The sequence below is a fragment of the Schistocerca nitens genome, chromosome 9, assembly GCF_023898315.1.
Source record: "Schistocerca nitens isolate TAMUIC-IGC-003100 chromosome 9, iqSchNite1.1, whole genome shotgun sequence".
Taxonomy (NCBI): domain Eukaryota; kingdom Metazoa; phylum Arthropoda; class Insecta; order Orthoptera; family Acrididae; genus Schistocerca; species Schistocerca nitens.
In genome coordinates this window covers 251,015,744-251,039,962 of record NC_064622.1, presented here as the reverse complement: position 1 = coordinate 251,039,962, position 24,219 = coordinate 251,015,744, and the positions used below count along the sequence as shown (strand labels likewise).

General features: G+C 43.7%; 1 protein-coding gene across 2 annotated transcripts in view; it reads left to right on the top strand.

Moving 5' to 3' along the window:
* LOC126203101 (endocuticle structural glycoprotein SgAbd-5-like) overlaps positions 1 to 23,743 on the top strand; it is a 94,215-nt gene extending 70,472 nt beyond the window's left edge. The window contains exons 2-3 of one of the 2 annotated variants that reach the window (XM_049937343.1): positions 2,074 to 2,192; positions 23,273 to 23,743. In XM_049937343.1, coding sequence (XP_049793300.1) covers positions 2,074 to 2,192; positions 23,273 to 23,555 — 402 coding nt within the window. In that variant the 3' untranslated portion in view covers positions 23,556 to 23,743. The remainder of the gene's footprint in view (positions 1 to 2,073; positions 2,193 to 23,272) is intronic. The other variant, XM_049937342.1, reaches the window with a different exon arrangement.
* Positions 23,744 to 24,219: the final 476 nt, after the last annotated feature.

The window sequence follows — 24,219 nt, the reverse complement described above, 5'->3', positions numbered from 1 at the left end:
TAAAAATATTGTGTGTCAGTATAAGCACAGTAGTGTATAAATTGTTCAAAGGGGACGTTTCAGTTGGTATAAACAGTTTACAGAGAATGGGTGTTTGTGCAAAGGGAAAAGTTCTGGACGGCCGAGAACGAGTGATGAAAATGTAGCACGCATCCAGCAAGCATTTGTTCGCAGCCCAGGAAAATCGACTCGCAGAGCTAGCAGAGAGCTGCAAATTCCACAATCAACTGTATGGAGAGTCCTACGAAAAAGGTTAGTTATGAAACCTTATCGTCTGAAATTGGTTCAAGCACTGTCTGCAGCACTTCATCACTGGCCTCCAAGAAGCCCTGATCTTACCCCCAGCGATTTTTTCTTATGGGGGTATGTTAAGGATATGGTGTTTCGGCCACCTCTCCCAGCCACCATTGATGATTTGAAACGAGAAATAACAGCAGCTATCCAAACTGTTACGCCTGATATGCTACAGAGAGTGTGGAACGAGTTGGAGTATCGGGTTGATATTGCTCGTGTGTCTGCAGGGGGCCACATTGAACATCTCTGAACTTGTTTTTGAGTGAAAAAAAAACCTTTTTAAATACTCTTTGTAATGATGTATAACAGAAGGTTATATTATGTTTCTTTCGTTAAATACACATTTTTAAAGTTGTGGTATTCTTTTTGAATCACCCTGTATATTAAGAACAGCAGAGGACCCAAGACCGAACCTTGCGGCACCCCATTCTTGATTTTCCCCAGTTTGAGAAATCACCAGTTTTTTGCATATTATGTGAACTGTTTATTTCAACTTTCTGCACTCTTCCAGTTAGGTATGATTTAAACCAATTGAGCACTGTTCCATTCATACCACAGTACTTGAGCTTATCTAGAAGTATTCCATGATTTACACAATCAAAAGCCTTTGACAGATCACAAAAAATCCCAACGGGTGACTTCCGATTACTCAGAGCATTTAATATTTCATTAGTGAAAGTATATATAGCATTTTCCGTTGAAAAACCCTTCTGGAAACCAAACTGAAATTTTTTTAAAACTTTATTTGTACAAGGGTATGAAGCTATTCTACAGTACATGTAGATGTAGTATGCGTTCAGAAGTGAATATCTCGCGAGCTATGTTGTTGTTCATAACTAATTACGTGAAATAGGAATCCATTTTTCCCTGTTATTCAACTTATATTTTATTTAATTGCTGGACCATCGACACTAATAAGTTTTTTGCGGAAATATACGGCATTCTCAAAAGTAGTTCTACCATCGTAATTATCATTTAAAGTCGTTAAGACAGCACATGTAGATTTTATTTATTGCATTCTTGTATCTATAAATTTCTATGTTTCATTCGCGATTGCTGAGTGATAGGAACCTTCGACCATTCGCTTCATGTGTATATTCATATTGTATACTGTAGACTCAGCAGTATTTGGCTTGTAATGCAGCAACTATGTATCCAAGCCCCTAGAAAACGAACTAGCCAAAACTTTTAATATTTCAACTCCAAGTCAGAGGGTACGTAGTTTAGGACCACACCACATCATTTCATTATTATTTTGAAATCCCGCTAAGCTGAACATAATTTTCGGTCTGGTACAACTCCCAAGAGGGTGGTAGTAATGAAACAGTTTACTTTAAATCAACTAAAAATACACCTTCGTGTACAGTAGTTTTATTTGAAACATATAAGCCAGCTGAATTATGAAAATGTCTTTTAGCAACTAGTTTGACCCTCAAAGACTAACAATGAAAGAAAGAAATAAAAACCGAAAAAACTGGTTCACTCTCACTATCAGTTATTATATTTGTCGTTACTGAAAAATGGCCTGTAATGTGTGTACGTAAGTGTACCAGTGAGACTGTGAGTTTATAATTTTTGTATGCTCTCTCTCTCTCTCTCTCTCTCTCTCTCTCTCTCTCTCTCTCTCTCTGTGTGTGTGTGTGTGTGTGTGTGTGTCAGAGAGAGCGAGAGCGAGAGAGAGAGAGAGAGAGATAGAGAGAGAGAGAGAGTTAGAAACTAGATTCAGAGAGGTTTAGTGTTTCTCATGCTGGTAACGTTTGTCTTGTACATATTTTTCAGATTCTCCTGATTGCTGCTCTCCTTAATGCTGTTCTATCAGCACCGCAGTTGAATCCAAGAGACGCTACAGTTGTGGTGCTGGAGAATGACTTCAATGGAGTCGATCCGTGGCACTGGAGGTTTGTCACTAACGTCTTATACCCAAGAAACACCGTATCGCACTTGACGTTAATACACTTAAATACAATTTTCCCACGACTACTGCTTAAAAACGGAGACGTTCGCTCAGTACCGCTAGAGTAGACAAATGAAACCATCTCAAGTATTTTCATTTGCAGACACATTGTTCCAAACATATAGACTATTGTCCCTCAAGAGGAGCTCCACAGATACAACAGTTACCAACTATAAATATATTGACTTCCGTTCTCCTACTAATTATTTTCAGCTTCAGCACAGACAACGAAAGCTCTAATTCCATCTCTCAGGAAGTCTAACGGTACAGGCCGACCTCTGTGTCACAGTCAGCCTATAGGCGTCACTCAATGCGGGTATGGAGGGAATGTTCAGCATACCTCTCTTCCGGCCGTCATCAGTTTCCGTGACAGGAGGCGCTACTTCTCAGTCAAGTATCTTTTTCACTGTCCTCACAAGGGTCGAGTGCACCCCGCTTACCAACAGCTCTCGGCTCACCTGGACAGTGATATCTCCATGTGTTAGCCACCCACAACAGCTCTTAACTTCGGTGATGTGACGGGTGCCTGTGTCATGCTGTGGCGAGGCCGACGGCTGAAGTATTTTGTTGCTTTTCCCAATTACTAAGTCCTGTTTCTGTTGCTGTCCTCCTTTTTGCTATTCCTTATTTATTAATTCCTATGCGCTACGCCTAACTTTTAGCCGTGTAATATAGAAGACTCTAAAGCATTCTTTTGCAGAGTAACATGCTTACATTCGGTACGGTAATGGTGTTACAGAAATAGATTTTCAGCAAATGACCAGTTCTGGAGAGAGGCCTAAGTTATTTCGGATATACAAATAGTCGAGCACTTTCGCGTAAGCTTTTGGAGAATAATGTGCATGATGTCAAAATTAAATCCAGGACATTGGTGCAGTATCTCCACCAACTTCTGGCCTCTCATCTCAAGTGATTTATAATGAAACATTTCTCCAGCGTTCCAAAGGTTGAAAGAATGAAGTGTGTTTTCACTCCGAGATTACAGCTTTGTTGGTGTCGGTGTGTAGACTTATTATTAACAAGGGAAGAAAAAGGAAACGGTCACGTCCTCCTTGAAGAAAACCACTGAAAATCTAATTGGAAATTTGGAAATTGGTGGTAAATTCTTATGGGACCAAACTACTGATGTCATCGGTCTTTAAGCCTACACGCTACTTAAGCTAACTTAAACCAACTTAGACGGACGGCACACACACACCCACACCCGAGGGAGGACTCGAACTTCCGATGAGGGGAGCCGCGCGGACTGTGACAAGACTCCCCAGACCGCGCGGCCGGAAAATATAAATGTAAACAGTTGGATAGAGGTGTGATCCTGGCACTTACAGGATGCGAACCCAAAGCCGTAAGAATTATGCAGTTTTCTTTGGTTCTACGGAACCTGCCACCTCTAGGTTTACTTACTCCATTCTGTCGTCAATCCATTCTGTCTTGTTAGAGACCTTAACGGAATTGAGTACTGAGATAATATCTACAGCGTTAGGTAATTGCAAACAGTCATCAATACTTCCGCAGTGGGAAATTCCTCATTGACTCTTCCCGAAATTTCTCTTAAAGCTCAACTGAATTATTACTAAATTGTGATCAGTGTGAATCACAATATTTCTACAGAAACATCAATGTGGGTATGTGTGATGCTTTAAACTGTTTGCATTTCCAGAACTAAAAATAGTGTTGCATCTATATCACTATTCCGTGGAATCATGGACCTTTGAAAGGTACTCAAAAATGTTATAACATGACGCAGGATTGTCGATGTAAGTTCAACAAGACTAACACAGTTCTCATTTTAGAAGAAGCATCTACATTTACCTCATCAATAAGCCCAGTTCCAGTAAAGCATTTGTGTTCAACAACAGAAAATAGTATAAATGGAGCAGCACTCGTCGTCGTCGTTGTTGTTGTTGTGGTTGTGGTCTTTAGTCCTGAGAATGGTTTCATGCAGCTCTCCATGCTACTCTATCCTGTGCAAGCTTCTTCATCTCCCAGTACTTACTGCAACCTACAGCCCTCTGAATCTGCTTAATGTATTCATCTCTTGGTCTCACTATACGATTTTTACCCTCCACGCTACCCTCCAACCCTAAATTTTTGATCCCTTGATGCCTCAGAACATGCCCTATCAACCAGTCCCTTCTTGTAGTCAAGTTATGCTACAAACTCCACTTCTCCCCTATTCTATTGAAGACCTCCTCATTAGTTACGTGATCTACCCATCTAATCTTCATCATTCTTCTGTAGCACAACATTTCGAAAACTTCTATTCTCTTCTTGTCCATACTATTTATCGGCCATGTTTCACTTCCATACATGGCTACACCCCATACAAATACTTTCAGAAACGACTTCCTGACACTTAAATCTATACTCGATGTTAACAAATTCCTCTTCTTCAGAAACGCTTTCCTTGCCATTGTCAGTCTACATTTTATATCCTCTCTACTTCGACCATCATCAGTTATTTTGCTCCCCAAATAGCAAAACTCATTTACTACTTTAAGTGTCTTATTTCCTAATCTAATTCCCTCAGCATCACCTGACTTAATTCGACTACACTCCATGATCCTCGTTTTGCTTTTATTGATGTTCATCTTATATCCTCCTTTCAAGACACTGTCCATTCCGTTCAACTGCTCTTCCAAGTCCTTTGCTGTCTCTGACAGAATTACAACGTCATCGGCGAACCTCAAAGTTTTTATTTCTTCTCCAAGGATTTTAATACCTACTCCGAATTTTTCTTTTGTCTCCTTTACTGCTTGCTCAATATACAGATTGAATAACATCGGGGAGAGGCTACAACCCTGTCTCACTCCCTTCCCAACCACTGCTTCCCTTTCGTGCCCCTCGACTCTTACAACTGCCATCTGGTTTCTGTACAAATTGTAAATAGTCTTTCGCTCCCTGTATTTTACCCCTGCCACCTTTAGAATTGGAAAGAGAGTATCCCAGTCAACATTGTCAAAAGCTTTCTCTAAGTCTACAAATGCTAGAAACGTAGGTTTGCCTTTCCTTAATCTTTCTTCTAAGACAAGGCGTATGGTCAATATTGCCTCACCTGTTCCAACATTTCTACGGAATCCAAACTGATCTTCCCCGAAATCGACCCTTACCAGTTTTTCCATTCGTCTATAAAGAATTCGCGTTAGTATTTTGCAGCTGTGACTTATGAAACTGGTAGTTCGGTAATTTTCACATCTGTCAACACCTGCTTTCTTTGGGATTGGAATTATTATATTCTTCTTGAAGTCTGAGGGTGTTTCGCCTGTCTCATACATCTTGCTCACCAGATGGAAGAGTTTTGTCATGACTGGCTCTCCCAAGACCATCAGTAATTCTAATGGAATGTTGTCTACTCCCGGGGCCTTGTTTAGACTCAGGTCTTTCAGCGCTCTGTCAAACTCTTCACGCAGTATCGTATCTCCCATTTCATCTTCATTTACATCCTCTTCCATTTCCATAATACTGTCCTCAAGTACATCGCCCTTGTATAGACCCTCTATATACTCCTTCCTCCTTTCTGCTTTTCCTTCTTTGCTTAGAACTGGGTTTCCATCTGAGCTCTTGCTATTCATACAAGTGGTTCTCTTTTCTCCAAAGGTCTCTTTAATTTTCCTGTAGGCAGTATCTATCTTACCCCTAGTGAGATAAGCCTCTACATCCCTACATTTTTCCTATAGCCATCCCTGCTTAGCGGTTTTGCACTTCCTGTCGATCTCATTTTTGAGACGTTGTATGAATACGAAAGAAGGTCAGGCAGTGAGCTGCTATGAACAGTGATACGGTTGTAAATCAACGTCGACAAGAACAGTTCGCCGTATACATACCGACGTGGCTACCAGAAGATGAAGAGATAGAGGAAGTGTACGAGGATATTGCGTGGGTAATTCAGTACGTTAAAGGAAATGAGAATAAAACTCGGTTCTAGGGGAAGGAATAGAAGAAAGCGCTGCAGGACAACATGGGCTTGGCTGTTGGAATGAGAGAGGAGAAGGACTAACTGCGTTCTGCAATAAATTTTGAGTGGTAATAGCGAATGCTCTGTTCAAGAATCAGAATATCAAATGGTTCAAATGGCTCTGAGCACTATGGGACTCAACTGCTGAGGTCATTAGTCTCCTAGAACTTAGAACTAGTTAAACCTAACTAACCTAAGGACATCACAAACATCCATACCCGAGGCAGGATTCGAACCTGCGACCGTAGCGGTCTTGCGGTTCCAGACTGCAGCGCCTTTAACCGCACGGCCACTTCGGCCGGCTAATCAGAATATCAGGAGGTATACTTCGAAGAGACCCGAAAACACGAAGGTTCCAATAGATTACTTCTGGTCAGACAGATTCCGAGCTCGGATATTGGATTGTAAGTCATATTCAAGATCATATATAGACTCAAATCACAATTTATTAGTGATGAGGAGTAAAGTGAAGTTTAAGAGAATCGTCAAGAAGGATCAGTGTGGACGAAAGTGAGGTACTGAAGTATTGAGAAAACATAAGACGCCTTTATCATTCGCTAAGGATGGGGATACTGCGATTAGGAATACCAGAGTAGGTAAGTCAGTTAAAGAGGACTGGACTTCTCTAGAACGTGCAATCAGAGATATTGGACAGTCAAACACAGAAACAAGTAACGTAACTCAGAAGAAACCTTGAATTACAGAGAGAATACTTCGACTGATTGACGAAAGAAAGAAGCACAAAAATCTTAATCACTTCCATTGGCAAAGAAGTGACACAAAATCGGCGCTGTTTTCCCCAACCGTGTCTACTTGTAAGTGACGAAGGGCTACCGCCTCCTTAGGCGAAATGCTGCTGTTTTTGTGGTGCTACTGCCGTCAAAATTCGGCGATTTGGTAGGTATCCTCTGTCGTATCTGCTGTAAGTGTACAAACGTCTTTCACTACTGATAGCTTGTGATCAAAGCTAAAACCTCTTCCCTGAACATAGTCACGTCATTCACAGATTTTGTTACCAAACTGATAACGGATCGTCGAGCAGAAACTTTAGCCACAGTTGTACCGCAACTCGTTTAAAAAATTTGCAGTCTTCCTCCTCCTATCCTTGCCGTGAGTCTTTCTCCCGGGCCCTAGTCACACCGATAACCTAGCAGCAAGATAGTGAAGACCATCTTCACGCACATGAAATATAGATGAGGCAAAACATTATGACAGCTGCCCACTGCAAGATCCCATGACATATTGTAGCGTTGCGCGCACGTGGCTTTGTAGAGGGTGTGTGTATTTTGCAGGCTGTCCTAGAGGGAATTGCCAGGGATGTGACGGGAACGATAATTCGAAGCAAAAAGTCTAATAAAGAAGGGCTATCAAAGTCATGCCTTAACAGCTATGAACCCTTATTCAGTAGGAGAGATGTGTTTCACAATAGAGAACATGAACAAGTGCTCGTAACTCTTAAAGTACCCATTTTAGCACACATTTTTTTCTAGAATTTTTTGCCCCGAATGATCGTTCCTGTTATATCCCAGAATACTGACCATTTCTTCTGGAACCCCGTATACAATCGGAGCAGAGACGAATGCGAATTACTCCACCGACGATACGGGCCGGAAATGAGGAAAGCCACTGACACAAACGAATTCCGTAAACGGCAGATGATTGTGACTCGTCGCCAGAGAACGAGGACCACCTACGTACTTTCATGCTTGATGTTTTCTCCGATTGTAATGATATTTTCCAGCAAGAATCTTGTTAGAGTGATTTGGGATGCATGATAGTGAACTCATTTGATAACATAGGTACCAAATTTGCCTTATCTGAACGTCGATTGAGCATACTTAGGACTCTATCGGGCGCCAGTTCGGCTCACAAACCGCTATTCCGGCACTTATGGGAACTACGTGACCTGTGCCTATACATCTGTTGCTTTATATCATCGGCAATCTACAACGGTCTTCTGTAATCCATTCTTTATTGCTGTCCAGAGGTGCACCAACACAATATTAATGATGCGGTCATAATGCAATGACTCACCAATGAACAATTCACAGAAATATTCACACCGACCGAAACAAATCTTTCCTCTTACCATCGCCAACTCATTTTACGTTTGATGTTATTAACGGTGGCTGTTTGAATAAAATTCCCAGTCTTACCAATCTCTAAAATAATGGCCTCCTTTTCTCTGACATCTCGCTTTGCTTTCGCAGAACTTAGGTAATCTTCAGACACATTTCATCATTTCCTGGTCAAAGAGATGGCCGGCCGTTGTGGCTGAGCGGTTCTAGGCGCTTCAGTCTGGAATCGCGTGACCGCTACGGTCGCAGGTTCGAATCCTGCCTCGGGCATGGATGTGTGTGATGTCCTTAGGTTAGTTAGGTTTAAGTAGTTCTAAGTTCTAGGGGACTGATGACCTCAGATGTTAAGTCCCATAGTGCTCACAGCCATCAAAGAGATGTTTTCGAAAATCGAACTATATACGTAGCGGCTTCTTGAAGATTTTCTGTTGCCATTTCTTGCAAATTATACCGTACTTCTCTAATTTCAGTTTTTTCACTGTATGTCTTTTGTACTTCTCCGTAGTCCTTTACGTATGCTTGGACTTCAGTTTAGGTATTTCAATGTTTTACTAGTTTGTAAGCTGAACTCAGCCACATGTGAAAAATTCTCTTCTAAATTCGATGTGCACTTGTTTGTGTTCTTGCTTTTTGCGTGTTGTTTCTTGTTTCTTGCATTTAGTTTTTGACGTATATTTGCAGTACGTTTTGAGACATCTAAAATCGATAGTACGTACCTTCTATAGTGTTTTCTATGAAGCATTTGTTTGTATATTGGATTCTTTGCCGTAACTGCTTCACGCACACTGTAATTTTTGTATTGGTTTGATGCGTAAGTTCCAAACGGTTTTCAATAAGTTTAACTATTCGATTCAGCGGTTGTAGAAATCACGTAGTTTTGAGGTGAAGAAATCGCCGAGCCATGTTCGGAGCGCATTTTCATCCGGAAAGGAAATTCCTTGAAGATTGTTCTACAGAGAATGGGAAAGGTGAAAATCAGAGCGTAATATTAGGCGCATAAAGTGGGTGCCAAATGACTGCCCAAACAAATTCCTGTATAGTGTTTCATGGCAGTCTAGGAGAATGCCGGCTGGCGTTATCATGGGGTAGTATCACTTCACGCAATCTTCCGGTCGTTGTTCTTGGACTGCGTCTGCAACACGTTTCAGTTTTTGACAATAAATGCTAACAGTGATGGTAAGAGCTCGAAAAACCTGTTCGTAGTACGCCTCACTGTCGCTGTTTCATCAGATGCGTAGCATTATCTTTGGTGGGTGCCGCAGGTATTTGCTGCTTTTTTGGGCTCAACCACTTCTTACTTTTCCTTGTGTTAGCATAAAGGCACCACTTCTCGTCACCAGTAACGACTGAGGATATGAACAGTCGGTGTTGTTCACGAGCTGGTTCAGGATATGAACAGTCGGTGTTGTTCACGAGCTAGTTCATTAAGAGCAAGCGGAGATGAACATCTGGACATTTGCTCATTCCTGTGATTTCAGCTTAGAGCATACACCCGATTTTTAAACCTTCCCCATTGGAAGAAATGTTGCACGACTCTGGAATGATCACAGTTCATCATATTTGCCACTTATCAAGTACACTGACGCGGATCGTTGTGGATTATTGTGTTTAAACGATCTTCATAAAACCCTGTAGGTCTTTCTGAACGTGGAGGCTCACTAACAACAAAACGACCCTCCTTAATACGAGAAAACACTTTTCTTGGAGTGCTCTGTCCAATACCATTATCCCTACACACGACGCAAGTTTTCCTGACTGCCTCCGCTACTGTCACCACTCTATTGAGTTCAAACAGAAGAATATGTGGGATACGTTCCGATTTCTCCGCTTAGCACTTCATTTTCTAGCGTCCACAGCTCCAATCACTGCCTCCAAATGTCAAAGTGACAAAGTATAAACTCAAATGCCAACATTGAACTGTAATCGCCGTTGTTGTTGTCGTCTTAAGTCAGAAGACTGGTTTGATGCAGCTTTACGTGCTACTGTATCCCGTACGAGCTTCTTATTCTCCGAACAGCTACTGAACCTACATCCTTCTAAACCTGCTTACTGTATTCATCGCTGTCTCCCGCCACTAATTTTGCCCCCCCCCCCCCCTCCACAAACACTCGCACTTCAGTCTAATACTACTACTAGTGTGTTCCCTTGATGTCTAAGAATGTATTCTTTCAAGTAACCCCTTCTTTTGGTCAAGTTTTGCCACAAATTTCTAGTCTCCCAATTCCATTCAGTATATCCTCAATAGGTACATGATTGACCCATGTAATCTTCAAAATTGTTTAGCAGCACCACATTTCGAAAGCTTCTGTTCTCTTTTCGTCTAAGGTGTTCATCGCCCAAATTTCACTTCTAGACATGGCTGCATTCCAGACAGATACCTCCAGGAAAGACCTCCCAACACATAAATCTATATTCGATGATAACAAATTTCTCTTCTTCAGAAACGTTTTTCTCGCCATTACCAGTCTATATTTTATATCCTCTCTACTTCGGCCATCATTACTGTCTTGCTACCCAAATAGCAAAACTCATCTATTATTTTGTCTCGTTTCCTAATCTAATTCCCTTAGCATTATCTGGTTTAATTCGACTACATTCCATTAACCTTTTTTTGCGTTTGTTGATGTTCATCTTAAATCCTTCTTTGAAGATACTGTCCATCCCTTTCCACTGCTCTCCCAAGTCTTTTTCTGCCTCTGATAGAATAACAGTGTCATCGACAATATTGTCAAAAGCTTTATAAAGGTGCTATAAATGTCGGTTTGCCTTTCCTGAACCTATCTTCTGTGAGCAGTAGGAGGATCGGTGCTACCTCCGGTGTTCCTACATTTCTCTTCCCCGAAGTCGGCTTCTACCAGTTTTTCTATTCCTCTGTAAGGAATTTGTGTTAGTATTTTGCATCCATGACTTATTTAAACTGATAGTTCGGTAATATTCACACGTTCAGCACCTGCTTTCCTTGGAAATGGAATTATTAAATTCTTATTGAAGTCTGAGGGTATACCACCTGTCTCATACAACTTGCACACCAGGTCGTGGCTGGCTCTCCCAAGGCTATCAGTAGTTCTGGCGAAGTATCGTCTAATCATAGGGCCTAGTTTCGACTTAGACGTTTCAGAACGGTGTCATATTCTTCACGCAGTATCATATCCCCTATCTCATCTCGGTCTCCGTCCACTTCCCTTTCTATACTATTGCCTACAAGTTCATCTCCCTTGTATAGACCCTCTATATACTCCCTCCATCTCTCAGCTTTCTCTCTGCTTAGGACTGGTTTTCTATCTTAGCTCTTGACATCCATATAGCTGCTTCTCTTTTCCCCGAAGGCCATTTTAATTAAAAAAATTTTTTTTTGAGCTACAAAGAGAAAATGACAATCGATTAACAAACCCGTAGCACCCGGAATACGAACATGCAAAACGAGAACGCTACGAACTTACGCACCAACCTCATTTTCTCCTGACATTTCCGTAAAACTTCGTAATCTATACGAAACTTTGGAAGATTTTTGCTGTCGCAGATAACATATATTCACTGCCCAGTGTTCCCAGTTACTTATTTATCCCAGTCGTATATTAGATATAAAATGAAATGACAGCAGCTCCGAGCGCAAAAAAAGACATTTTTACGTTTTTAAAATTGTGTATTGTGGATGTACTAAAAATGTGTAATCTTTTACAGATTCATCGTAATATTAATATAGGGTAAAAGATTTTACGCAGATTTTTTGGTTTCTCTTCCAGGTGCTAGATTTAGTGCAGTCTTTGCTGAGCCAATTCTAGAGCGAGTAAGATGGTTTCACGTTGGGATATTTGAGGATCATAAATCTACTCCGCAGTAATTAGATGTCTGTCCCTGTGAAATTTTGGTCGCGATCGATCACGCAAATGTCCTGAAGTTGGTAGTGAGATCTGGTGGAATGAAGTTAGATATCTATCGTCTTCCTCATTGTTTTTCGTAGGTTCAAATTCGTATTGCACGTACTGCAGCTATCTCAGAATTATGATTACATGTCACAATCCCTGTCTCCACAAATAGAAGTGATGTATTTTTTCTTCTGCTAAATTTTCTCTTCTGCGGAAATCTCTTCATTTCGAAGTAACTCTTTCGGACGAAATTATCGTTTAGTTCCATTTACAAGAACAATAGCTATCCATGTACCGTATCTATGTCATATAAAGCTTCGCCAAGATAAAATAGAACTTATCTTGGTGACCGTCTTGTCACATACATACACACAATGACGGAGCGTGGTACGCGAGCCCAACTTAGCACTGTTTACATTGTAACAGCCAGTTCCTGCCTGCTTGTTTTCTCAATTGTAGCACATTTCGCTCCCTACTGAATTTTTCAAAGTCATCATTAAGACTCTTCGTGTCATTGTTCTCAACTTATCAAGAGTTTTGGACCGGCTTTACATAAGAAAGTTATAACTGCGTTAAATAAAAAGAAAAAAGAGAAACTATTTGGTTCAACAATGGTTTAAGAACGGTTAAGAGAATTCAACATACGTAATTACAAAATGGTTCAAATGCCTCTGAGCATTATGGGACTCAACATCTGAGGTCATCAGTCCCCTAACTACTTAAACCTAACTAACCTAAGGACATCACACAAATCCATGCCCGAGGCAGGTTTCGAACCTGCGACCGTAGCGGTCGCGCGGTTCCAGACTGAAGCGCCTAGAACTGCTCGGCCACAGCGGTCCGCCTCACTCACTGTATTTTACACCTGCCGCCTTCAGAATTTGAAAGAGAGTATTCCAGTCAAAATTGCCAAAAGCTTTCTCTAAGTCTGCAAATGCTAGAAACATAGGTACGTTCATATTATTGGTGAGATGCTCTTAGATTATTATTTTCCACCCGTATTTTATAGGTGAAGCAAATGGACCATTTTGTAAAATTGTTTCTGCTTAGAATTCGTCTCTTGTTAAGACCAACTTTGCACCAGTAGGCATCTTACTTTCTGTTTCCTATAAGACACACTAGAAACACGTAGACTAGAAACACATAACAGCTGACAATACTCTGTTGGTGCTCAGATACATAGGAGCAAAAAATAACTTTGGTATTCCTTCTGTAAATTCCATCAGTATGGATTCAATACTTATGGTTCGATAGTATGTAGAAATCCACTCCATGCCCCGATTCATACATGTGGACGTGTATGAGTCGTAGTCGTAGACCGGTGGTACTGTTGCTACGCGCACGTCCTGAATAAGGGCGACGTAGACGTCAGAGGCCCGAAGCATGTCACATAGGAGCTGCAGGTTTGGTACAGTGCCGATCATGTTGATGTTCAGTGAGGCGAACCGGTACGTTTGTTTCAGTGGTGGTGGACGCGCATCTACCATCACCAAGGGAATTATCAGGACGGCACCGATAGGAAGTCCCGTCCCATCTGCTGCAGTGCCTCGCTTTTGATGTTAACAGGCAGCCTCGTCGGGGGAGGCAACTCTTCCGGAGGAGGGGCGTACATTCCTCAACGTCGTCGGCCCATGCTCCTGTGCCGTGGGTCTGCCCAATGTCCATGGGAATTGCATCGTGGTGAGCGATATCTGGAGCTGTCGGCGGGGAGACAGGTGTCTCAACCTGCGCACCGATCGTTTCATTGTGCGTGGCGACCTCCACGGTGGTCCCGTCGTGCGAAACGTCTTGTTTATCGTGAAAGCTGTCCGCCGACCTCTGCGTAGGGTTGTCTTCGTCGTCTTGGGTGGCGACGCCTAAAGAGCCCGTGGCGAGCGTTGTTTGCGCACGTGTTCCTCAGTGTCGGACGACGGCAAGAAGGAGAGTCGATCCGGTTCGAACGCGTCGGTGGGTACAATGAAATTGTCAAACAGGTGTTGTGAAGAAGTACAGGTCTCCTCAGCGTCCGGTGCGGGAACCTGTTCGGCGGCAAGGTTGTCAGGTGGGACGTCTGCACCGTCTGAAGGTGACTGGGACGGTGGGACGTGCCAATGCCGATCGGGGGGGGGGGGGGGCGGGGAGGGGGGGAGGGGGGGCGACGGACTGGACGAAACTGTAGACGTGGCAAGAGCCGCTGCGTCAGTGACCGGTAAGGCGGTTATCATGAGTGTGACGGACGCTTCCGACAACGGGAGCTGAGCGACACGTCGTTGAATGCAATCAGACCGTAGATGACCTTTCCCGCAACCGGAACAGGTGCAAGGTTGGCCGTCGTACATCATAATGGCACGGCAGCCTCCAATACGTAGATAGGAAGGCACGTGTTTCTGCAACTCGATGCGGACCTCTCTGACACCGTTTAAAGTGTACCCATCGTTCGGCGACATGCTCCTGAACGGACAGAGCGCCGCGATGACGACGTCTGCAGGTAGTTCGAATGGCAGTTAGAAGATCCGTATCGTTCGTGTGCCGAGACCTGCGTGATCCACGGTAACGTGTCCGACGTTGCCGTCGGAATGACAGAAGCGCAGTTTTGCCTCTTGAAGCACCTTGTCGCACACCGCAGCGTGGTATTTTAACGCGAATAAATCGTTCTACTGCCAGGCCCTTGGTTCGGGCGAAGTCGGAACAAAAGTTGAAATGTAATTTCTTCTTGCGATACTTGTACACCATGGTAGACTAGAAGGAAAACGCCACTTACAGCGGCCGAAGTAAACACAAACACACGGTGAGCTCATCGCCTGCAGCGCTCTGGCGTGTGACCGCCTCGCAGCACTGCCGGGGCAGACTGTCAACTGAGCTAACCAAGCACGAGTCATGTGACCCGTCCTCACAGCTTCACTTCCGGCAGTACCTGATCTCACTCCTGAAAGAAAGGATATTGCGGAGACATGGCTTAGCCACAGCCTGGGGGATGTTTCCAGAATGAGATTTTCACTCTGCAGCGGAGTGTGCGCTGATATGAAACTTCCCGGCAGATTAAAACTGTGTGCCCGACCGAGACGCGAACTCGGGACCTTTGCCTTTCGCAGGCAAGTGCTCTACCATCTGAGCTACCGAAGCACGACTCACGCCCGGTAGTCACAGCTTTACTTCTGCCAGTATCTCGTGGATGTGGCTAAGCCATGTCTCCGCAATATCCTTTCTTTCAGGAGTGCTAGTTCTGCAAGTTTCGCAGGAGAGCTTCTGTAAAGTTTGGAAGGTAGGAGACGAGATACTGGCAGAAGTAAAGCTGTGAGTACCGGGCGTGAGTCGTGCTTCGGTTGCTCAGATGGTAGAGCACTTGCCCGCGGAAGGCAAAGGTCCCGAGTTCACGTCTCGGTCGGGCACACAGTTTTAATCTGCCAGGAAGTTTCATATCAGCGCACACTCCGCTGCAGAGTGAAAATCTCATTCTGGAAACATCCACCATGCTGTGGCTAAGCCATGTCTCCGCAATATCTTTTCTCTCTGGAGTGCTAGTTCTGCAAGTTTCGTAGGAGAGCTTCTGTAAAGTTTGGAAGGTAGGAGACGAGATACTGGCAGAAGTAAAGCTGTGAGTACCGGGCGTGAGTAGTGCTTCGGTAGCTCAGATGGTAGAGCACTTGCCCGCGAAAGGCAAAGGTCCCGATTTCGCGTCTCGGTCGGGCACGCAGTTTTAATCTGCCAGGAAGTTTCATATCAGCGCACACTCCGCTGCAGAGTGAAAATCTCATTCTGGAAACATCCACCAGGCTGTGGCTAAGCCATGTCTCCGCAATATCCTTTCTTTCTGGAGTGCTAGTTCTGCAAGTTTCGCAGGAGAGCTTCTGTAAAGTCTGGAAGGTAGGAGACGAGATACTGGCAGAAGTAAAGCTGTGAGTACCGGGCGTGAGTCGTGCTTCGGTAGCTCAGATGGTAGAGCACTTGCCCGCGAAAAGCAAAGGTCCTGAGTTCGCGTCTCGGTCGGGCACACAGTTTTTATTGTTCCAGGAAGTTTCAACTAACATCGTACTGAAAAGGTGTAGGAAAGGAAGAATGTAAGAAAGTGTCAACAAGTTGAAGTTGTTCGATGATGACAGAGGGCCGCACACAGGGAATGTCGTGGAAATTGGTCAGTAGGCCGTTGTGTGAAGCTGAAATCTCCACCGAGGACCATTTCTTCCACGTTACCCTCAAAAAGCGGCATTACCTCGCCAGCATAATGGGTGAATCATTTATGACGTTGGCTGGAACCTGATGGCGCATATACATTGAGCATGCAGATGCCGAACAGCGTGAGGGCCATACCTCTAGCATTAGGAAGGTACACTACGTCCAGTGTGGAGGAGGATGGCGGTTCCACTACCATTGTGAGAAGCATGGGAGATGTGTGCCGTGTAGCCAGTGGGGGCGTAGAAATCAGTTCTTGGAGGAGAGCAATGTTGACATCATCAGCGTAAATGGTCTCTCAGAACATTGCCAATGGTGGCCAGGTTCACCGTCGCGATGCAATGGTGCTGTGGACGTGCTCCCGCTATTGGCACAAAAGTCTGGCAGAGATGTCTGGCCAGCATGAATCATCCGGTGCAAACACTGTGGCAATCACTAGTTCGAAGGTGGGTCAGGCATCATTGTGGGGCACTGCCTGATAGGTAAGCCACTATCTTGATCTGCTGTATCGTCAGTCCAGGAGACCGGAAAACGTGGCAGGCGACTGTCGTACTCATTGTGGGCCGGTTGTGGTGAGACAGCCGTAGCGGGATCCAGGGTACCTCGCTCCATGGGGTCCATCGTGGTCAGGTGGGATAACAGGCAGTGGAAAAGACGCTCCTCAGATGGGACATCAGGAGCGGCCACTCCTGTCGTCTGGGCGCTCGAAGGGAGATCATTGTCTCGTATCTGGTCCACTGCCCGTGATGCCACATGAAGAAGCTTATCGTCGGAGGGCGTTCGACTTTTCTTCCGTTTTCAGGGTGACCGCTGCTTTCAGAGGCGCTGGTCTGTGTCAGAATGTGGACGTTCACTGTCGAAGGTCGTGCCTGTCTGAAGAAAAGCAGGGTTAGGTACCTCACTCTCATAGATGTCCATGGCAGCGGGTGAGCTGGTCATCAAGCTCTGGAGAATTGATGGTCGCGCAGTTGTCGGAGGAGATGGTGCCGGTGAGGCCTCGGCGGCACCGTCATTCCCAGTGAGGAGTGCCGGTGAAGTGACGAAGTGACGAATCGGGTTGCGCACCGCTGTGGCTAGCTGTCTGGCAAAGAAGTGACGTCGCTTTTGGATCTGCGTCACTGGACGGGATCTGTAGCAAACGGCGACGGAGACAATCAGACCGAACAAGGCCCTCTCGTCCACATCCAGCACACGCCCGCAGCTGGCCATCATACACAACGATGGCTCGCACGCCACCTGTCAGCTGTTACGACAGGTCGAACTTCACTTGACAGACTCCATTCAACACGGGGTATGTCGTGAACGTCTGCCATTTTTACGCGATGAGGACCACAACACCGGTGTATGGTCGATAGGCTTCGGTGACCACGTCTTGAAGCACTTCGAAAGCGAGCTCAAAAACCTGAATTGTTCAAATATCGAAACCAGCTCCCCAATATGCCCGTCAGGATGCTTGAGCTTCACTCCGTGTGTGTGTTTTGGAACTAAGGCAGCACATGCTTTCTCCGCTGTCATTTTAATACAGACGGTACTGCCAGTGATAGAGAAGAGAATACCTATCACTTATTGTGTGTCCAGGCGTAGCTCTTCGCGAGTGAATTGTGCGATTTCATAAGCGCATAGTCGTACATGTTCGGCTTGGAATGTTACTTTAATTGTCGCTCGGCGGTAACAGTGCGCCATGAGGTACAATGAAAATGCACGCTACACGCCACTAGTACCGCGACGTGGATGTAAACAACTCCGGTGCGAGGAGCCGGTCCTGCACTGCTAACTAAGCTACCCATGCACGTACTCACAGCTTCACTTCCGCCAGTACCTCGACTCCTACCTTCCAAATTTCACAGACACTCTCCTGCGAAACTTGTAGAACTGGCACTCCCTGGCAGGTCCCGAGTTCGAGACTCGGTCGGGCGGTTGCTTCTATGACGTAAGCCAGAACAATGTGGCTTGAGCCTCTGCGAAGAATGGCCGCATGTTTTCCAATGAGACAGCACACAGAGGCAGCAGGGCAGCGACACTGACGGCAGCGGACGCATACCTGCTGCTACCTGAATTGCCCGAAATCTTTCTGCCTGCTTCTAGCGTGCTACTCTGGCAGAATGGAGGGTCGCTCACGTCAGCTACCGTGCAGTCTTTGTCAAACGATATTACACGAACTATTCAGTGAAACGTTTAGGTTCTTTTGTTACTTACAGCTTCATATGCCTTGAAGAACTGCCTGCCTTTTAGTTAAAGGTCATTGGCACACACAGTGGTTACGGTTACTACAAGCCACACCACAAGTTGGGAAACGGGGCCAAATTTCAAGTATTTTACTGTCGAGTTGAGATTTTCACACACACGTGTTTTATTCATATCTTACAGAAACTAGCAGTACGGCAATAAACAGCCTTTTAAAGACGCCGCTAACGCCAATCAAGTAATTTACAGCAATACCACAATTTCTTAAAAAAATTCTTTTTTTAAAAAAAATAGAAGTAACAGTACGGCAATAAACAACCTTTGAAAGCAAAAATTTACAAAAAAAAAAAATCACGGAAACTAGCAGTACGGCAACAAACAACCTTTCAAAACACGCTGCTCACGGCAATCAAGTAATTTACAGCAATACAAGAATTTAAAAAATTTAAAGAACATTAGTAAACAGGCTACTAAAGTAAATACAGAACTTTGTTAATAACGTACGGTGTGGTAGTGAAGCTACCAACACCGCCATTAAAAAAAATCAAAGGTCCAGCAAAAACACGATTAATGGCAATAAAGGAATGGAGGAATTTAAAAAAGTTTTTAAACAAAAGTGTCCTGGAATATCATTAGAACATAACAGATATGACGGACCCGTGTAAGGCGGCCACAAATCACCCACCCAGGGATGCTCAGGCTAGGCAGAATACTGACCAATTTAAATACGCCCGTAAACACAATTGCCACTCTCAGGCTGGTCACTGCACGGACTTTTAGCCAGCGAAAACTTGTAATTAGATGGCTTAACTTGCTGACAGAATTAGAGCTAACCTCGTGCAAGGAAACATCACACCACACAGTCCGGAATGAGCGACCACATGATCAACCAACAAGAAGCATGAATTTACTCATAACACACGACAGAATAGCGAAACAATTAATCTACCAAAACTACACCTCCCATCGGGCAGTAACGAGAGGAGGCGGAAAGATCACTGTCTTCAATTACACCGGTGCCGGGGACAGGAAAACCGATCGCCGGAGGCCACAAGGCAGAAGAGACACTGGTTACGCAAACTTATTACTTAATGATTAAAGCTTCCACTAACTTAACTTGCAATTATGCTCGAACAGGCAGTGCACGACCTCCGGTGGCAAGGATCCACACATCCGACCGGGCACGCGTCGCCAGTGCACCCAACACGCCACGGTCACGCGACAACACGCTCTGTCACCGGAGTTCACGTCTTCTCTGCAACGTTGACGGGTAGTGAAAGCTCCTTCATGTGGTATCTCCTTTTTAAACTCCAGTGTTGAAACGGAGGACTTAAAGAAGCTTGTTAACGTCCCACCAACGTGAAATGAACAGTAACTCCTCGTGGGACGATTCTGTATACAACCAACCCGCGGGGTGCTCTTCCGTCAACTCGACCCGCTTGTTACACACAACCGACATACATCACGTGGCAACTTGGTACAACCGACCACGCCTGGTCCGCCCTGGCGAGCCACAGTTCCCTCCCGTGTCCACCAGACTCTCTCAGAGAACCCCCTACTTCCGCGCCACCACACGAAGTTACCACCGGTCAAAGATCTCACTTCCTCCACAGCAGTTTCCCGGAAGCAAAAACGCAGATGTCGATAGCCGAGGGAAAGGACAACCAAGCAGCCACTAAATGACAGACAACATATCAAACAAACATGTCAGGGGAAGAAAAGGAAAACCAATGAAATTTAAAGACAAGGTGTAGCACGAGTCGATACACGGCTCAGTCATACTTATTGTGATATTAAGGGATTACGAAAATGACTTTACGAAATTCGAATAGTGTTCAATGAAACTTACAAATCTATATGAATTTGCGTTTGCTTCACGTTAGACGACACATTTGTTACAACCCATCGAGCTCATGGCTCGTAAGAAGTCACAACGACAGAGAGGTATGGTTTAGCAGAAAGGAAAACCTCGCACCGAATCGTGCATCGAAACACAGGCAAGTGTGTGATTGACTTTATTACATAGACGATTATTACATAGACGATACACAGCGGGTCTTCGGCTGAACCCGGCGATGGCGAATGCCAATGCCGGAACCTGCAGAGTCGGCGCCCGGTCCTCCAGAATTGCAGACGTGGTGCTCCTATTCACGCACGCCACAGGTAGGTAAGTGCATATTGCTCTTTTGGAGACTTAGCTAAGGTACTGAATTTACCTTGAATCTTGAGAAGGAATCAGTATTGGCCTCCCATCTCGAGAAAATAGATTGTATTAAGCAGTGGTTGTCAAACTTATCTGCTTAAGTTCCAATATTGACGTTCTAGGGTAACACCTAGGGCAGCTTAAGAGAGGGTGACGAGGGGTGGAGCAGGGGGGGGGGGGGAAGTGACCATTCAAACAGATATTCAATTTTCAGCAAACTATGGTTATTAATAGAAGTTTACCACTTACACGCTTTGAAACTACAATTGTAGGGTATCACACAAATTATCTTTAAGTGAAAATGAAAATAATATATTCTGAAGTCTAAGGGGCTACACGTTTGTTTTTCTGATTTTTGGGCACTTTTACTAGGTATCGTCACACCCTAATACCTGAAAGGGTAACAAGCGGATGCAACAGACAGTTTCCAATCGGAATTTGTTATTAGTGCCAATATGATAGAACCGAGACGTTTTTCAATTTTGTAACTTAATCAATTCAAAATTGTCACAATGATAGCTTTGTACATAAACTGGTAATTTTAACACTTAATTGGAGATATGTAGGTACTACTGAATATTCATTACTGATTACGCTTTTCTGAAGCTACTTAAAGATTAAACGCTGAGGTAAAAGTAAATTGCTCCTTTTATTGCGGTTTTAATGGGTTCTTGTAACCCAGCCTCTTCTTAATAATTAACTGATGGTACTGAAGTTTACGATAGTATTATGTTTCTACAGCTCAATGATTTGGGAAATATTAATAAATGCAGACCGAACAGTACACGATCTTTCAGATCCTGTGAGTTAACGGCTAAAGGCGCTCACCTTAGATGCGTTTCAGTTCATCAAGGATGCTGATAATGTATTTTTCCTTGAGTAGTGGTCAGTTTTGCAGATTGTCAGAGTGCACAACTTCATAGCTATGAAACGTAATGCCTCAACAAGCGCTCTTATTCTGGAGCCAAAAAAAAAAAAAAAAAAAAAAAAAGGAACATAGGTTTATCGCTAGAACGCAGTAAATTCCTGTTGAAAACCAGCTGAAACTGTTCATAAAGATGAAAATAGATTATATCATCAACATATAAATGGGTATTTGAGCTGAAAAAGTTCAGTAATACATTTTGAATGAGGGTAGAAACAAAAAGACGGTGAACTGTGTACTGTGAATTGTATTCATTGAGGTGCAAAATAAATTCCTTTGCAGGATCCATTGGCAGTTTTTAATCCCCACTGGTCACTATTAAAATTGCGTTAGGTTACAGTACTTTACCGAAATCATAGTAGGAGTGATTTACGAGCCCCAGACTTCTTACCTTTGTTCTTCTTCCGAAGAGCGTCACCAGAGGTACATTTTGGGTAACGCAAACATGTATCTTGTTGGCATGTTAAAATTTACTTGTTTTGTAGTAACAAAGCGGAGTTTACATAATGTCACCTCACTAATATGCTAACGCAGTTGCAGTTGCAGCAGAATCGTGAGACCGTGGTTCATTCAACAAGGAACTGATGACAAACATGTAATTTATTCACTTGTCTTGTCGCAAAACGACAAACATATGCCGTAATGGTAGAAATTAACTGTCAGATTTCATTTATACAGATCTGTGTAGTCAATATTTTACGAAAAAATCCATATTAATTGAAGCTAACTCTCATTTCGCCAGTTATCAATGACATTTAAAATATTACATTATTTCACTGGAAAATTCCATAGTTACTTGTACGATATATCACGTTAGATAATGTAATTCTGCATGTTAACCATATGCAAAAATACTCTCCTGTTGCCTGCTGTCATTTACCGAACTCTCGTTTTAAGCCCTCGAACCGTTGAGGTGATGTGGAGGATATTACGAGTATTTCATCCTCTCGCGCACGATCGGAATTTTTAGGCAGATACTGAACGCTTTGCAAGTTGAAAGAAAAATTCAGTACCTTAACTATACGTCGTATACATCATGTGTGGTCTAATATGTGCCAAAAGCAAATTCATAACGACCTGCATTTTTAATTGCAACATCTTAGAATTTCATGCAGTGTGTTATACGCAAAATATCACTAACTACGACGAATAACGAAATGATCGGCACTTTATCATGAAGGTAGCGTAAAAATCCGTAATTAACGTAGAAATCAAACATTTTTTTAACGAATAGTTGCTTTGAAATAGTGTGAGAAATAGTGCAGAGCAGCAGGTGAACGCGAGACGTGGCACTGTTGCACCGTGACTAGCGGGATAACCAGTGTTATGTATGTGTAGCAGTAGGCTCGAAACTGCACTGGAGATCGCAGCTGATCGGCACGCAGATAAGGCCGGCATTGTTTCTGTTAAAAAATAATAATAATAATAAATAAATGTTCAAATGTGTGTGAAATCTTATGGGACTTAGCTGCTAAGGTCATCAGTCCCTAAGCTTACACACTACTTAACCTAAATTATCCTAAGGACAAACACACACACCCATGCTCAAGGGAGGACTCGAACCTCCATCGGGACCAGCCGCACAGTCCATGACTGCAGCGCCTTAAACCGCACGGCTAATCCCGCGCGGCCCTGTTTCTGTTCTTACACTCATGCCTGTGCAGGTACGAGACGAGCAACGGCATCCGGCAGGAGCAGTCCGGCACGGAGGGTGACGGCACGCACTTGCGGGGCAGCTTCTCGTGGCAGCCGTCGGACGCAGGCGGCGCCACCTACAGCGTCACCTACGAGGCCGACGAGAACGGCTACCGGCCCACAGTCTCTTTCGGCACAGGACCCGTCGCGGTGCGCCCCACATCGCCACCGCCGTCACCGCCGCCGAACGAATTCCCGGTCCCACCCGTGGTGTTCCTTGGTAGCAACACCGCACTTTCTCTGATCGGCTAAGTGGCCAGTCACTTCCTGTCACAGCATCACTCAAGTGCCTAATATTTCAAAACTAATTTCTGATGTGACTGGTCAAAACCGTCAACAAAGTATGCAACATCTACCGCTGTCAGCTGGAGTATAGCAGATAACAGCTAATGTCTTCGTGAGAAATTCTTGGGGAGTGCTTTGGAATTTCAACAAACACGATAGCCACAACAAGAAAACTTATTAAAATTATTATAAAAGTGAATTAATTTTACTGTATACTAAATTGAGTGGTATGTCTATCTTTTCTGTTTTAAAGCTTATGTTATTTACAATGACAAAATTGCTGTATACTTTACACATTATGGCACATGTGCAAAGACACTACTCAAATGTCTTATAAACATACTTTCCAATCGATAAATACGTAATTCTCGCAAAGAGCGGATAGAATATCGAATAATTTATTTAGCATACCTACATAAAAATTCTCTGTAAACAGTCAGACTTGGCTCAAATAAAAAAAATTATCCTTAAACATTTCCAGATATTGATAACTAAAATATTGTTGTAACTATATGTAAGTACTGAAGATGATGTCACTCAAAAATATTTTTTGGTGTGAATTATCACTAATTATCACATTAAAAATGACACTGTCTATGTCTGTTCTTTTTTTCTTCTAATGGTGTCCTAA